General features: G+C 33.5%; 1 protein-coding gene across 6 annotated transcripts in view; it reads right to left on the reverse strand.

The window, feature by feature from the left end:
- DGKB (diacylglycerol kinase beta) overlaps nucleotides 1-17,653 on the reverse strand; it is a 377,865-nt gene that overhangs the window by 129,619 nt on the left and 230,593 nt on the right. For all 6 annotated transcript variants that reach the window (XM_088162387.1, XM_014894413.2, XM_088162374.1 and 3 more), the window contains one exon: nucleotides 7,104-7,168. In XM_088162387.1, coding sequence (XP_088018513.1) covers nucleotides 7,104-7,168 — 65 coding nt within the window. The remainder of the gene's footprint in view (nucleotides 1-7,103; nucleotides 7,169-17,653) is intronic.

Genomic DNA, 17,653 nt, shown 5'->3' on the forward strand with positions numbered 1-17,653 from the left:
ATATGAATTGCTCTACGATATTTAAAACAAATATTTTCAAAATATTTTCTTTGGAAGAATATATCCTATGTTAATAAAAAGATATAAATTGGAAAACAATACTAGCTTTAACTTGAGAGAGATCTGCTTTACTGACCTTATTTTCCAAGACAGAAAATTATACTTTACTTCTTATTACAAATTTGGAAATATCTCTAGCTTTGCACATTTCTTAGAAAGGGCTGTGCAACCTGTTGCAATAAAAATAAGGCACTTGGAATCAGATCAGAAAACAGTCAGATTACTTAAATGAAAACATATAGACCTGAGCCAGGCAAACTACATTCAAATGGGATAAAGAGGCAAATGGAAAATGTTATCTGAAAGATGGAGATGTTGACACAGGCTCTTTATTTGATACATGAAGTACTTAAAATTGCTTCAGTTATACAATTAGCAAAGATAAGAATTCTGGTTACTTAATCAGGAACTGACATATTGGTTGAAAGCATTACTTTTCATGTAATCTATTAAAAACCAAATTTTTAACAGTAGTACTAAGAGAGGTTTAGGAGGACTGGCTAAATTCTTCGAAATTTTCTTTGCAATTACGTAAATTTGTCTAATATGACATAAACCAATTCGCAGTTGCATTGTGCAAAGTTGAAACCTGGAATATATTAGTCACAAGATTCAGGATCTGAAGCAAATCTAGGACCCAATTTCTTGTGAGTTGAAGAACAAGAAAAGTAAAAGCACATGCTATATATTGTGTCAGTCTGTGCTGTACTAAAGGAGTATGTGGGTTCTCATTATCTATGGGAACTGTAGTAGGGGCTTAATCACCGGAATTAAAGGATTAAAAAAAGCACCATAAAGCACCCACAGTTGAGTGTAAAGGTTTTCATTGTTCTGATTAAATTTTAATTTCTTTGTACTAAAGAGTAATGTGTTTATGTTTAATAAATAGGAAGTGTAAAAATTATCCCTTAACAATTCATTAAATTGCTTTTAATGGATTGGATATTGTCAATCATATTATATGTAAGTGCATTGTGGCCACTTAGCAAACTTGACTGGATTTTCAAAGAAGGTTTTGTTGGGTTTGTGACATATATTAGAAAGGGCTGATGCTTAACTGTTTATAAAACCCAGCATCTGTTGTAAACATGAATTATATCCACATCAAACTTACGTAAAGATTTGCTATTTACTTCTGAGATTTGAAAATTAATTCATTCAAAATGAAGCTTGAAGCTGCAAATCCATGTTAGTGTTCATTAGTTCTCATTATAAGCTCTCTTAGGAAGCAGTATTTGATAAAACCCGACTTTATTACAAAGTGCTTTATTTAGCAAGCTCATGAAAAAACAAGGAAAATAACCTTATTGATCAGTATAGAAATACTTGACCATACTTCATCAGTAGGGAACAAATAGCAAGCAGTAGTTTAGCAGCACCATAAACAGTCCTGCCTCCTAGAAATGCAATGAATTTAACCCTTTAACATTAACCTCGATACACTTTACTTAACAATTTGTAAAGAAACTATTGTTTTAAAAGCTGGGTATCACTACCAATCTTATAAACATAAAACTTTCTTTAAAGAAAGAAAGACAACATCTTGTCAATAGTAAGAGTATATGTGTTAGACATTTATTTATAAAGGTGCAGAATGGTGATCCCCCTCAAATGTTCAGGCTCAAAGCCTGAACCCAATTTAGTCCTGCAGTAGTGAATTTAATAGCTGCAGACCCTGAGAATATAAATATAAATGCACTGCTTTGCTTACGGTCTGATACAGCACACTGCCTTTAGAGATGTACTTTGAAATCCCAGGGGATGCCCAGGACATAGGATTCCTGCTTAACATACATTTTATACATCACACTGACTCTAGCCCTTCATGAGTTTGAACCTAAGGCTCCCCAACCACACCAACCTTCCAGAAAGCTGGTATAGAAAAATGTTTAAGAAAGTAAGAAGGCTCTCAAGCAGATGGCCTTAGCCCATTAGCCCTTTCTAGAAATGATAAAAATATGAAAACTTGTATCCGACAGAGTTTCAGATACAGCAGATGCAAACAGCTGTGATTTTGCTCTGTAGACAGCAGACATAGGTAGGTTAAACAAGCTTTATTCTCCAACTATCTTCCTTTGTCCCAACTCAAGCACAAATTATGTGCTTCAGATATTATTTCTAAAAGTGGGCTACTACATTTTTGAAGTCTGACAAAAGAATATGCGAGTTGTTTATTTTATTTCTATTTCTCTTATAAACATGATAACCAAGAGGTAGGCAGAGTATGTTCTCTAACTACGAGCCATCTCTTGCCTGTGGGAAAATATTTTGTGCTCTTTCACAAATATTTTCACCTTGCTTTGCTTCTTCTGATGACTACAGTTGCAGTAATGCTGCCTGAGATCAGAGGTACTGTTCCCTGGAGCCTTATCCCCTTTTGAAAAGGAACCTGTGAGTTGAATGGCACAGGTAACAGATGTCTGCAATTTGGTCTTTCCATAGAGCCAGTGACTTCTTTTTAAACATTTTCATATCAGTCACAACCAGGAAGGGAGGAGAGGTTGAAGAAGAGGCTGAAATGTCTGCAATTAAAGTTAAGAATTTTGTATTCACTGAAAAGATGTGGCTGTGATTCAATCCAAGAGACTCTATCACTCAAATTGAAAAACTGGAAAAATAATGAAAATATCAGAATAGTTTTGTTCCATCCAAAATTAAACATTTTGACTGTTCCATTCTAAGCTAAAGTAAGTCAACTTTAAAACAGAGGCTGAAAACATTTGAGAGTAGACCATTCAATTCACCCCATCATAATTGATTTTGCTCTGATTGAAAGTGAAAAAAATGATTTTTTTCACTTTCAGTCACAAAACTTGAACTTATCTTCAACTCCGGTTTTCAAGTGGAATAATTCTGTTCTGTTGGTTTGGTTTTTTTTTTTTTGCTGCCAGGCAGGACTAGACATCAGTTACAATAAAGCTTTTGAATACAGTAATAATGTATGCATGACAGGATTTTCCCCCCTTTTTTTGATGTTACTAAAGATATGATGCTATAACTACATTGTGTAGTGTCGTACCCAAGTCAGGACACCCAGAATAACTTGCAAAGATTTACTTATCAGCCATTTCTCCTACCTTTCCTTACTGTGGCCTTTCCTTATTCTCCTGGAGAACACTTGCACAAGGTCAATCAGTATTTTCTATTACTTAAAAACTTTATTTGAGATTAAATGTATAGATATCAGCACAAAATAAAAGCATAATTAAATGACTTGAGAAGGAATCTCAAAAGTATATTGCCAGGAATATGACATAAATGAAGTTATTAGGAACTTTTTCTGGTTTAGGTTTTCTTCATAAAAGATGGAAATAGATTGATGTTTGGAAACTTCAAAGACAATGGACTAAAGATTGTAAATGTAATTTATAAATCCTACTTTAGTTTACTGAGACTAAGAAATATCTTTCATGCTATGGGATGCCAAAGAGTCAAATTAGTATGTCTAATTGAACTGATTCTGATTTTAGAAAAGCTAACGTCAACTTGAATGATTTTTCTTGTTGAAAGCATTCTTTGTATCCTTGTGTATATTCCAGTCACATAACTCATACATCTGTTATTCCCAGCATCGGGCCTATGATGTTTACACAGATCTCCCTGTAGGGCATTTTGGCCTGAATCATTTTTTCAACATAATGTCCTAGTTTAATGATACTTTTACTTGAAATACTGTCTTTTGCAAGTTTTATCCCCACTGGCACTAACTCAGCCCTTCCACACTTACACTGGAAAATCTGATCCTACTCTTAAGCAGAAGATGCTGGGAAGGAAACTGATTTCTCCTGCACAAGGTCGTGAGCACTTCAGACCTGCAGAGTGGGTAATGTGACAGCAGAGACTTTGGGGATTATGAACACACATAAATCTTAATGCAATGTCACTCCTGATTTCTGATGAAGTGTGCTAATGATCAAAAGATACAATTAAAATTCCATAAAAAGATTCAGTCTTTGACAGAGCTCAGGATGCTCTACTGTGTTCTCACTTCCATTCTTGACTATTTGACCATCACCAGAATTCTTCTCTTCCAGGCTTGGGTTTAGGAACAAGTACTGTGTATTTTAAAATCACTGGTAGACATTCATGTCTTATTTGGAAAACTATATGGAGCCATTCCATATCTGAGCTTACAAGTATAACATTTTCAAGGTATTAAGGCGTGTATAAAGTATTTTTTCATTGAAAATTAGGCTTCTGAACACAGAAGACCCTTTTCAAAAAGGAACTTGATTCAAATTTCTTAAGAAACTCAAATAACCAGGTGCTTCATTGCAAAGGAAGCAATTGATAATGTGGATTTTTAGTGTATGAGTATTTATACATACTTAAAAATAGATTTTCCAAAGACTTATGTCTAACGATCTCTAGATAATTTAGAAATCTAAACCTAAATTTATTTCTTTCTTTTTATTTTTAATAAGTCAATAATACTAAGTGTTTGTGTCTAAAATCTATGAAGACTGTGGAATTTCAAAATATGACACAGTTCCCAAGAACTAGTGACCTAGTTCCAATGAATGACACAACATTGGCTAGTAGTCATTAAAAAAAGCCCAAGTCTTGCAATATTCTCTCATCTTCATTTTGAGAAGACAAGTACAAGACGATTTTGCTTCTACACACATAGTGTCACAATGTGTCATGACCTTGGGATCAGAGTGGCAAGGAATATCCTAAGGAATTTGAGGATCATTACTAGGATTTAATGTAAAAGATTCTCTAACTCCAAACTTTACCTAACTTACTTCACTGAAGCAAATACAACACCTGTGTATTTCAAAAGACCTCTGCACACAATATAAACTTAAAGCTTCTCTTCAGTAAGGAAAATTTTTGCATGTTCATTTTTCAGAGTAGAACCTCAGTGCAAGGACCTGCTCTGAATGATAGCTGGGAAAGTTAAAATGTTGGAAAATTAGGCAAGAGGAAACTAACATAAAAGCAAAAAATAATTATTTTTTTTTTTTTAAATCACAAGAAAGATGCCCATATGACAGTGTAGGACTTTCAAATGAGTAATGTAGGGTTTTCAAAGGAGCAGGTGCTGTTAACTACAGAGCCCACTATGAATCAGATTTGAGTTGGACTTGCTGAGCCTAAACAATTTAGATTGCATAGAAAATTCTGTATTCTGGTGAATTAAGATTTCGGGCTTAGCAGACAACTAAAAAAGGGGTTTCTTTTCATACCCTCCAGGAAAATGCTGCTGCAACATGTTATGGACTTATTTTGATAGGCAAATAAGTGGTAATGAAAAAAAGTATTTGTGAAGTAACATCATCTGGAAAATTCTGTTGAACAAAAATAGAAAACCCCTTTTTTTCCTCACTACACAAAAGAAAACACATTTTAAAAATATCAGTTTCTATTATACTTTGCTCAAGTTTTTATACTGTTTTTTAGAAAGGCATAACCTTTCTGAATAATCTTTATATATCTAGAGAATCATCACTTTTTTCAAGTTCTTTCAATATCATACTACCAAAGTATGTAGGGACTGGGACTATATATTTTTGTAACTAATTTCCTTAAGATAATGTTAGAAATATCAGGTTCCTTAAAATATAGATGAATTTCAAGGTGAGTCTGCTAGCAGATGTTATTAATGGCATATGATTTATTGTGACACGAAATCTGATCTGAAACTCATGTTTTTAGCCGAGCTTTTTATAAATTATAATTGCCAACCGCTGAAAATATGCAGAAAGACCACTGATAAACTAGCTTCATCTTCAAGGCCTGGAATATTGTCCTTTGCTAAAAGTCTAATACTTCTAGACCTGGTTGTAGGGTACAGTACATTGGGATGCATAGATCAGTCTTGAGTTCAGATCTTATCATAGTATAATTCTTTCAGAATAAGGAGCATCACAGCTAGGAAAAAGGGGTCATAGAAAACAAATATACAACGTGCAAGTTAAAAAGAAATACACATTTGGGTTCACAGTATGTCATTATATAGATGCTAAGCAGACTGAGTATTTGAGGGAAAAAAAGCCCTCATTCTGACTATTAGCTATGAAACTTTTAACAAAAAATAATAAAAAAAAACAAGTAAGCAAGATAATATTCAAACATATTTAAACATTGTACATTCTGTACAGCTCTTAAATGTGAACACAAACAGCATATTTTACCATCCTAAGGTCTACGAAGATTTGCATCTACAGAAGACTTTCCAGGTCACCCTCATGGAAAACTAAACAGTCTATGGTTAGATTCACAGTGACAAAATATTTGTGTTAGTAATTATTTCTAGGCATTTTCTGTTTATTCCAAATAAGGTTGTATCTTACTTTTTTCTCCCCATGTGTCTTTAAATGTTAATTAAAGTTTCTGAAATGTTACTTTTACCCACCACAACTAACTTGCTAAATTACCTAAATAAGAAGAAACAAACATAAATGTTGCATTACGAATATTATCTACTCAACAAACCAGATATTAAATTTACAGTAAATGTAACGCATTTTTAATCTCCAGAAAAGCTCTGCAATAGCACTAAAGATTCAGAGAGCAACACAAGAAACAGATGCATGGTCTCATTCCTGACCTTTTTTATAGAAACAAGTTGTTTAATGATAAAAGCAATTCTGTGTAAAATGGCATTCACTTGCCCTTACTAAGAGTATATCTGGAAGAGCCCCCTGTCAATGTATCAGTGTGAGTGTGGGAATGAAACATAAGGATCACCATCTGCAGCTGTCTAAGAAGTGTTCTTCAGTGCCTAATGGCGAAGTGTCAGTTCAGGGATCCTCACAAACACAATGCATCATCTTGTCCATGCTAGCCTTACAAGGCAAACATTTCACCTGTGAGAACAGTTTATTTATAATGCCATTCATTTCAGTTGAAATACCAGATATAAAAAAGTTACACTACAAGCAGTCTGGAAGCATATGCTTAATATAAAATGAACCAATTTCCTCTCTTTTATAAGTACCAATATTTTAAAGGATGTACGAAACTTAACCCCTCACAGAACATATCTTAATAACATGGAAAAATGTTTTTATATGCATATATTTTTAGATTCTTACCTACTGTTGAACTTCTCTGGATGTTTTTCTCTCATGATATGGAATCTGTGGGCAATTGAAGCATCCTAACAGGACAAAAAAAAAAAGCACCATAAATCTATTGTGACAGGAAAATTGCAACACAGAGGACCCAGTCTGTAAACAATGCATATCGTTTGTAAGGTGTTTTGTGAACTGTCATTTTCAACAACAGCAATACTCTTATCACTTAGAAAGTTTACAGGTACATTGCTCCCAGAATGGGATGTATCTCAACCTAGTAATTTATTATTCTTGTTGCAGTCTCCATTACTTCTTTTTACAAATCAGACATGATAGTTTTGCACAGTGAAAGTGTTTTCAAATTTTATACAGTGAATAATATCCAGATATGGTGAAGGTTTGCTGTAAGAAAAGTTCTGTCTTGTTGAAATACCAAATAAACTATTTGAAATCCATTTCTTTAGTAAAAGTGACACATTCAGCAAAGTTACTTTATATGCATACAAGTTGATATTTTCATATGGCATTCAATAGCTTTCTCTAAAAGTGAGTAGAAAATAGGAGTAATTGCTAGAAGACTCCCCATTTGCTGTGTATCAGAAGAGAAATCATGTGGGGAAATACTGCTTAATATAAAAAATGTATTTTTAAACGAAATCAATTTTATCAGTATTTTTTAATTAAGTAAATAATTTTAATAATATAATCAAATAAGATTATGTGTATGTGAAATGAAATAGCTGTATGAAATATTTATAAATGTGCAATATTTAGAAGAGAATAAACCAATTATGCTGGTGGGAGTTGTTGAAAATAGAATATTTTGAACTGATGTGCTAGAATCAGTTTTCAAAGCATTTTTCGTATCTCCTTTGAAGGTATGAAGAGAATTTTTTCCTCAATCCAGATCATGTCACTTTTGTTTCTCATTTTAATCATTAAAACTTTACAAACTGGGAATTAATCTTTGATTTTACAATGTATGCATTAAATTAACTATGAGAGTATGAAATCTACCAACTCTTGAGTCTTTCAGTGGATAGTCAACACAGAGAAATCCATTTGGATCATGTCTTTGTAATTATGTCTTAAATTTCTGGATATATATGATATATATAAGGTCAGTTAGTAAGAAATATAAATGAATTCCAGCTCCTATGCAAATAGCATTTGAGAAAAGCTACAAATAAAACTGTCACTATAACCAATTCCCATATATATATATATATATATATATATATATATATATATATGTGAACTTCCCCACCTATTATTTGTGAACTTAATAAATTATGGAACTACAAAGCCTAAAAATTTGAGAGAAATATTAAATTCAGTATAAGTCATATCAAGCAACATTTTAAATTATTTTCAAACAATGGGAATTAGAATTTGGAGGAAAATCCCCCAAATAAAATACTTAAATCATTTATGAATTATTTCAAGCATGAATAAAACTTTTGTTCAAAATAATTTTTACTTAAACAAATCAATGTTAATCTAAATCACAAATAAGCAAGGATTTAATGCAGATACAAAGGTGCCCACTAATATAAACCATGGCTTCAACACTGTGTTTAAAGAAGTTTTTTATTTACTAGAATCTTAAGCAGGGCATGCACCAGAGAACTGACTGGTCCAACCTTCAAAGGTTGTTTTACTAACTCACAGGTGCTTTGAAAAGATAAATGTTGAACTTTAATGCCATTAAATTCAAAGGTAAAATTGTTCAGATAGATTGATAACATATAAATAAACTTTTACAATTATGAATAAAAAGCAGTACATAATTCATAACATTTTACACACACTATCTACATAAGGATGTAACACAGAAAGGAATTTTTAGGCAAAACTTGTGATCACTGATCAAATCAGTTAGCAACAATAAATGTACTGACTCCATCAAGGTACTCAGCTTTTTTTATGATCCTGTTATGTAGTTTCTAAAGATGCACACAGTTTGCTGTTTTACGCACATCACATAATTATTCATGTATTTTTCTATTATATTTAAGAATGGAATTGTCACCCAACATTTCACTGTTCTGCAAGGAAATGATAGCAAAATTTCCAAGTGAATGATGTTAGTCAAAAATGCCTTATTGTTCTTGCTGTCATCCAAACTGTCTGAAACTTTCAGTGCTGAATTCTCAAACTGCACTCATTTTTAATTTAAATTTATTTTTATGTGCAATTTTATAAGGCAAATATCCACAAGTATCCAGGTGATCTCACAGTTCTTGGAGACGGATTAAATAAAGCTGACAGTAAACCCTGAGACACCATACTTCTAAACAATGCCTGCTAGCTGAACTAAAATAATAACTCTGTTAACTTTAGAAAGACCCATTATTCATACTTTATCCCACATTAGATGTGCTGGCATTAGGAAAGTATATTTGTTAGCCAGTTTCATATAAAAAAGAAATGAAAGGACTATTGTTGTAGTTAACTGTTCATTTTCCACACGCTGAAGCATAAGACAGTCCCAAGACAAAATGAATAACAGAGTAGTAGCATTTTTGACAGAGACTAGGAAACACTAATCAAGGACTAACTGTCTAATGAATGAAATGAAAAGGCTAATGTGCTTACTCACGCATAATAAATGCAAGGCACAAACAAGCTAGGGATCAATGCCCACTGCAGATGGCAAACAGGCAGTTGTTTCCATGCAAGGTTGATTTGATCAAAATTTTCCCCTCCCTGAACATTTTCTGACTCCAAAATGAATCAACTGACTTAATGAACAGAGAGGTAAAAAAATTAATACGCCCAGCTAATTTTGACAGGCACAGCACAAGACAGGCACACATCAGGTCAACTTCACTAAAAGCATTGCTGAAGAGCTACTTTTATTGATGGAAACTGTAAACTAGAAAGTAACTACACCCAGACAAGCTCAAAAGTAGTTGAGCTTCTAAGGCTTCCTTCAGTTTATACTGTCCAACTGTTCTTCCAAACCCTCAATTGAATCCAAAGTAGAGTCCTTAGATTCCCTAGCACAGGGACCTCTTCCCAACCATAACTCCCCCTCTCAGAAAATCTAAAACTAACCCATGCTGTCTGTTCATTAGGACAACAACCCTCTGCTTTAGGGGGAAAAAGGATAAGAGAGAAAAAAACAGAAACAAACAAACAAAAATACCCACCCAAGAAACTACATTGAGTTTTCTGTTTTTCAAATGTCTGTATTCTTGCACTTGTTAAGGCAGTAGCAGTTGACTGGTATAAGTAAATTAAAAGCAGTGGGAAGAATTGAAAGTAATAGGAACTTGGCAGTGAGTAGGAATGTAAGTACTGTCTCCTAAGAGCTGCAGGAATTCCAGATGCCATCTCTGAATACTGAGGACCAACCATTAGAAGTTTCCTGGCTGAGAAGAGTCCTTCATTGAGAGATATTTGGCTACATTCTTAACACGATTGATTTTAGCACACTTCACTCAGCCATTTCAAGTAGGGGCATCTTGCCCAACTTGTTTAGACATAAAACTGTTGTTTGGACCGATAGAGAAATTACATATTTTTTGTGTCAAGAGCTATACTAAAATCACCTAATTAACTATACAGAAACAGAGTAATGGTATGGTAAACCAAATATAGTCTGCAAAATGTGCTGATCTTTCCTGGTACATGGTATTGTGAATGACCAGGAAAATATGATAAATTATTTTTGTATTTTACTATAAAACAAGTGTGAAAGAGAAACCCCAGGATTCAGTAAAGTAAACTTGCATGCTTCATGATATTATTTAGCAAAGATAATAGGATTTTTAAACAACAATCATTCGACAGCCAGATACTGGTCCATAATTAATATAACCTCTGGGATTTACATATTAATTTTTATTAGTAAACTGATTTGCATTTTGGCCTGAAATACTATTTTCCAGCATTACTATATATGAATCTAAATATTTTCAATTTTTTTCAGTTTTCATTTTTCCAGTTTTACAAGTAACACACCATAAGCAAACATACCTAAAAATGGCAAACATTTAATTAATAATAATAATAATAATCTGAGAAGAAACAATGTTGTCAAGCCTGTTGCAAGATGAAAGGAGGAGGAAGGTCTTATGGCATCACTCTAATATGAAACTATCACCTTTCCCTTCATCCACAATTCAGTCACAGAGCTCATTTTATACCTCTAATTGTAATGCATTTCACAAACCATCCAAGAATTAAGATCTTTTCCAGGAGCAGTTTTGCATCAGAGTCAATGTTGGGCACAAAGTAATGCTGAATACTGAGCATCTAAAGCAGAACTAAGCAGCCAATTAGGCAATTTTGTGTTTCTGGGACTATTATATGAATATTTGAGTTGTACAGTACTATTCTAAAATTCTGCATTACTTTTTTAAGATATACAAATTTTTTTGTCATTCACAAGTCATATGACAATAGCCTACATAATAATTTTTCTCAACTAAATTCATAGTACCAATCTAATCTGGGAGAAACTGTCACACTGTGCTCTTTTTCATATGCCTTTCTTGTTTAGATGGTACAATACTATAGCATTTAGAAACAAGAGAGGAAAGAATGTGTATTTGAAGAAGAGAAAATGCAGTTTATCCTAGTTTAAATTCTACAAAATTGTACCAACTCTTAAAAAATGTACCTTTACATCACACAAGTATTCAACCAGGACATATATGTGATGAACATGCAGACATATACACATATATGTACCCTTACATTTGAACCTGTTCAGGCTCTGAAGGAGCTGGGCTATCCTTATACCTCACTCAGGTTTGTTTTAAATCCTGACAGTGAAGATAAGATAGAGGACAGACAGAGCATATCTGAATCTACTCCTAGGAAATGGAAAAAATATTTTAATTGAACTAGGACATTTCTCAAAGTGACCTGCCAAGAAGAAAAGAAGCTTAAGTTGCTACACCTCTTTAATACCTTATGATTGACTTACACATATATATATTCATCTTTTTAATGGGTATTAGCATTACCGGAAAGCAATCTGAAGCAGTCTTTTCAGAGGAGTAACCTTATACATTGTGAATAACCTTATAGAAAGATTAATGCATTTAATATATGTCTGTCTATAAGTTTGCTGTGATTAAAATTTCCATTAAATAATAATTTTTATGCTGGTGAACAAACAAATGACCGGTGTGCATCTTCTTTGGATACAAATGGTCTGATTATTTCTTTTTTCCTAATATGCTTCTTTAATTAAGGCTTAATGGATCCACAAGGCTGGGAAGCTTAAGGGATAATTCAGCAACCTGTAATCTTTGGATCAGAATGCAAATCTAACCTGAACAACCAGTTAGCTCACATCAGTTATTAATGTAGTATAACACAGATGTAAAAAAAAAAATCATTGAAAATAGATGAATAAAGTTTGCTGTGGTGGCTTAAAATTAATTTGTAGATAATTATTTTCTAGAAATTATTTTCTAGATAAATGAACATCCTCACAATTCTGCATTCTACTTTTTATACATACATATAAAATACAAAAAACAGAGGTATATCCTCCATTTTATCTGTTATCTCAGATAAACAAAACATATTGAACCATTGAATGATCACGTCTAGAAAAAGGCAGTCAAGAAACTTAAGGTTCTGCCTTGTCTGAATCAAGCTGTCAGTTCACATGTGACTCCCACGTTTTTGATAAAATTAATTAACCTGATAGGGAAACGGATTAAAAAAATATTCAGTAATACATTAGTTTTTGGTGAAACAATATATACTATTATTGCATTAGTTTCTACTGACATTTTGGGGGCCTGTAGAGATTAGAAAGATAGTAGTTTGAAAATGTCAGATCAAGAAGAGATTACAAGCATTTCTTAAAACAGCTTTACTAAAAGATACCAATAATTCACTTTCTTAAGAAAAAAATCTGAGAACCAAAACCTGAGAAATTTGTGTTCCCAGCTTTTCAAGAAGAACACAGAAACTGTGAAGATAATGCTATTTATTTTGTCTGTGATATACTCTGATGGTCAAGTTTAAATATATTTCAGCAGTACATGTCAAGTGACAGTTCACACTTTAAATACTCATTTAAACAGGCAATTTCTCAAAACCCAGGATGGAACATCAGAACCACAGTATTTATAAAGGATAGACAAAAGATCAGAGGATGGTATATCTGGAAACAGTAACAAAAAATTGAAACAGGCCTTCAAAGGTAAGCATATTTCATCTCCTTTTTATTTGAAGTCAGAATTCTGTTGAGTTTCTGATGATTCTACAAAGAAACAAAATGGAATTCATTTTGCAGAAAAAAAAAAAAAGTGTTTGTGCAAGAAAACTCAGCCACCCCAATGCTCTGCCTGCATATAAGTCTATAAATTGTGGGCACAGACAGCCATTGACTCCTTGGTATTTACTACCAATCAGTTTATACAGGGTGACCACATGTTCCAGCTGTGTAGGGACCAGTCCTACAAGGTAAGCCTTTGTACCAATATCTCAAGGACTTCCTTTGAGGAGCTATGTTGGGGTTTAGAAACTGACAATACATTCCTATGTACCTATATTTTTAAGTCATTTATCAAGTGCAAGACTAGGAGATAAGACAAGCTATTATCAGACCAGATGTGTCATGTGCCCCACAACTCAACGCAGTGCAGAGGACATGTACCCTGTAAGATGATCTCTGCTGAGGATACACTGTGCTACATCTTCCCTCCTTTATATTTGGTCACCCTAAATTTACTGTAACAAGAGAAGGGTTCTTCTAGGTCCATGATAAGTGTTTATGTGGTCACTAAATAGAGAAGGAGAAAAGTGATCACATGGCAACTAGCCAACATAGCCATATAGACAGTGTATTAAATATCTTGTATATTAAAAAGATCTCTGTGGTAAACCTTTAGTAGCATTTCTGATAACTGCTGATAGAGAACTATGTTGAAATAGCCCCAAATTATCCTGCAAAATGAGTTTGAGCAGAACACAATCAAGGACACAGCTTAGGCTGAAAGTCAATATAGGCGACACTATGCAATGCAATTGGTTGTTGCCTTAGATGTTCTTCATAGAAACACAGAAATGGCTCACAGGTGTCTTCAATAAAAAGCACAGAAACAAAGTTTACATAAAAAGCCTGTCTAGCTTGAAATGAATGCATAGACTTTCATGCCCAGCACTTCTGCAGTTCTTAGAAATGTAATTTGCTCAATTACCAAGCATTTTTTTATGAAATACTAATTAGCATCATAATATTAAAACTTAGAGGAAAAAGCAAATATTCTTAAAAAAGAATTACTGCTTGTGTAGTGGTTTGAAAAACTGTACTCTAATATGATTTTTCAAACACTCATAATAAAAAAAAAACCCAAGCACCCCCCAAAACCTCCCCAAAATCCCCAAACAAACATAAATCCCTGTGAGTATTTTTATTTCAAACATTGATTAAGTTTCCATTAGCGTAGTACTCTCAGGGCTGAATGTAGGCCCTTAATTTAGGTGCCTAAATTGTCAGGGTGATTTCTCTAACCTTCTAGTATGCTTAAGAGTTAGAAGAAGGCTCTTCGGAAGGACTTTCCCAAAAGGCATATTGACATGTTTCTGCTCTGAATTGTTATTCCAAGGTCTTTTGTTATTAAACATACAAGAAAGTGAGCACACCTAGCTTAGATTTATGAAGGTATGCCTGAAACGCAACAGTTTGAGCAGTCCTCTGAAATCCTCGATGGGGTTCAAGCCAAATCTTGTATCACCCCCCATTTTATACACTCATTTGCTTGATAGGGATCAAATAATAAATGTTCACCTGACTTCTCCCTAGCAACTTCCCATAACTTGTTAGTCAAAGCCTTGGCAACAGAGTCTTATAATTTTAATACATATTTATGCTATTCATTTGTTTCCATAGCAGGTATTTATTTTTATAAGAAATATGCAAACCACTAAAACATCTCTCATTGATTTACACTCTGAAAGAATATTTTTCTCTTAATTGAAAAAGGTCACTGTTTTCCTCATTCATTATGTTTTCTATTTGAAATTTAAATTTTTGCATTACAATATTATTTATTATCTTTCCTATTGGACAAACAAATATTAATTTATAAAAAAACCCTAACATACTCATAAATTAAGGTTAGATGTTGGATTATTTATCTACAGACATTTACTCGCTCTCTCTGTTGATTTACGACAAACTTTTTAAGATCCTCTCCCTTACATCTTTCATATAGCCTGTTTGCTCTGTCTCAAAGGTACAGAAGCAACTTTCTTAACTTTTAATATTTGCATTTGCTCTTGTTTTGCATCAATCAAAATATTTTCTGAATCCTTCTCCTTTATCTTCTTGCCAAGGTGTATAAGGTATCCAACGTTCCTTCAAGCTTACTCCCTCCTTTCTCCTCTACCAACACAGGCCACCTCCTTGCACCAGTAAGCACCTGAGATCCAGTTCAGACCCTAAGGATCTGTCAAAGTGTGAGGTAGCTGTGGGAAGGCAACAATACCAAAATGGCAGAAGAGTTATTTATCAAACTGAGACAAACCTATTGGACAGTAAGTCTGAAAATAACTGGTCAACTAAGAAGCCTCCAAGAAAGAGATAGATTCACATGAGCTATTCATGCCAAGTTTACTCCCATCAGAGTGGTTTCTCTGAAAAGGTACTGTAGAAAAAAAAATTAAATTAAATTAATGTTATGTCCACAACAACATTAGATGGAAGAGATTACACCCAAGGAGATAATCTTGATCACATACTGGCTTTACTGCTAGTATTAATAAAATTTTTAACTTAAAAGGTGAATGCATACTTGTTTTCATACACAGTGTAAGTGGTCAGATTGTTTTCTGCAAAAACCAATCACATGCTACAGTGACCAATACTTTGATGAAAAACAAGGGGTTAATATTCTCTGAAATATGAATTAAGTCAACCCAATGACTTAATATAATTAGTTCCTATGAACAGTGATATCAGCTGTGCTCAAGTTAAATAAAGGCCAGGCTTTGCAGTAACAGCTATCTAAAACATGAAATAGACTAAAAAATGGAACTAGATGCCATTTTACTGAGCATTTAAGGACTCAAAAAATATTCTCTATGAATAATAGGAACCTGCATTAAAAAACAACCTAAACACTCTACGGCTTAGAGAACAAAATGCCTTTTCTGAACTTAATATTTGGATATATGGAAAAGTGTTAAAATATGTCCAAATACAAACATGTGTTTGTGGAAGATGAATTCAAATTTTACAAAATTAATTCACATATATCCTCCTTCCAAAACAAATCAAGCTTTTTCTATAGCTGCTTTGAATAAATAATTTAGATATGCAAAACGTTTTACAGTGATGATCTACCCAGCGCACGACATACAAAGGTTATGCACTATTTCTGTAGACTCTGGATTAAAATGCTTTGAGGTTAAATATATTTATTTACTCCACAGAGAATCTATTATGTGCAATAAAGGGAATAAGTTACAGGTTATTATCAAAATACTTAGGGACAACAAAAAACTTGTTCTTTATCGTACTAAAGATACTAATAACTGAGAACTGTAAACTTTTTTTAAACAAAATCAACATGGAGTTAAAAATGGTTTCCAGCGAAAAGGGAAAGACATCCAGCAACTTTATAAACTACCAATTATGTACTTCACTCTTGGTTTATATAAAACTGTTTCACTATTAAGCAGTCCCACAGCAAAATAAAAAATACCATTCTTGATGTGGTCAGAAACCCAGGAAACTGCACTAAAGTCCTTTGTTATGATTTAACATGCACAGAATTTTGAACCCAAGAAATAAAAATGTCCAAATTGCTTTTAAAGTGCTGAATTAATCCTTCACAGAGGGTCAAAGAAATGCCTTTGCTCGCTTTTCACATCCCAATGATCCAAATTTGCAGAAGACTAGTGAAAAAGTCTAGAGTACTGTAGTGAAACTGAGAAATTCCTTAAATTTTCTAGCAAAAAAATTCCCCCTCCCAAGAGTGCACTTGCATAATGCTTTTTGCCTAACCATCTGGACAGACTCAGTGCGTCATGGTTGTTTAGCAACTTAGGGCTTTCATGGTAGCTTTGAATATATTATACCAGTATCCTATTCTCAGCCTCAAATTGTTTGGGAGGATTCTATATCTGTATAAAAACTCTTTGCATAAGATCCATTTACTCAGGATTTCCAACGCATATGAGGTTTTCTAGAAGGCTAAGTTGTTTACACGAAATACTAGGGTACAATTCCCCAAATTAATGATCTAGTGTACAAAGTTATTCCCCAAGTGATCAAACTAAGGGTGCAGACACCTGCTGTGCAGAGGCAGGACAAGCAGAGTAAGTTCAGGAGACAGCTAAAGCATACAGCCAAAGTTAGGTGCACAAATCTTCATTGCAAACAACATGAATGGGGCAGTTTTCTCTGAACCACAGGCCTGACAGTTATGGTATAAATATATTTTACAGATGGAGAACCTCATCGCTTTTTGACAATAAATCAATTTGCTTCATGAGAAAGAAGATGTAAAAAATAAAATCTTTGGTCTCAATGAAAGCATAATCAAATCACCTTTCAATTTTTTACCTTAAAAAACAACAATGCAGTA

The sequence above is a fragment of the Sturnus vulgaris genome, chromosome 1, assembly GCF_052056855.1.
Source record: "Sturnus vulgaris isolate bStuVul1 chromosome 1, bStuVul1.hap1, whole genome shotgun sequence".
Taxonomy (NCBI): Eukaryota; Metazoa; Chordata; class Aves; order Passeriformes; family Sturnidae; genus Sturnus; species Sturnus vulgaris.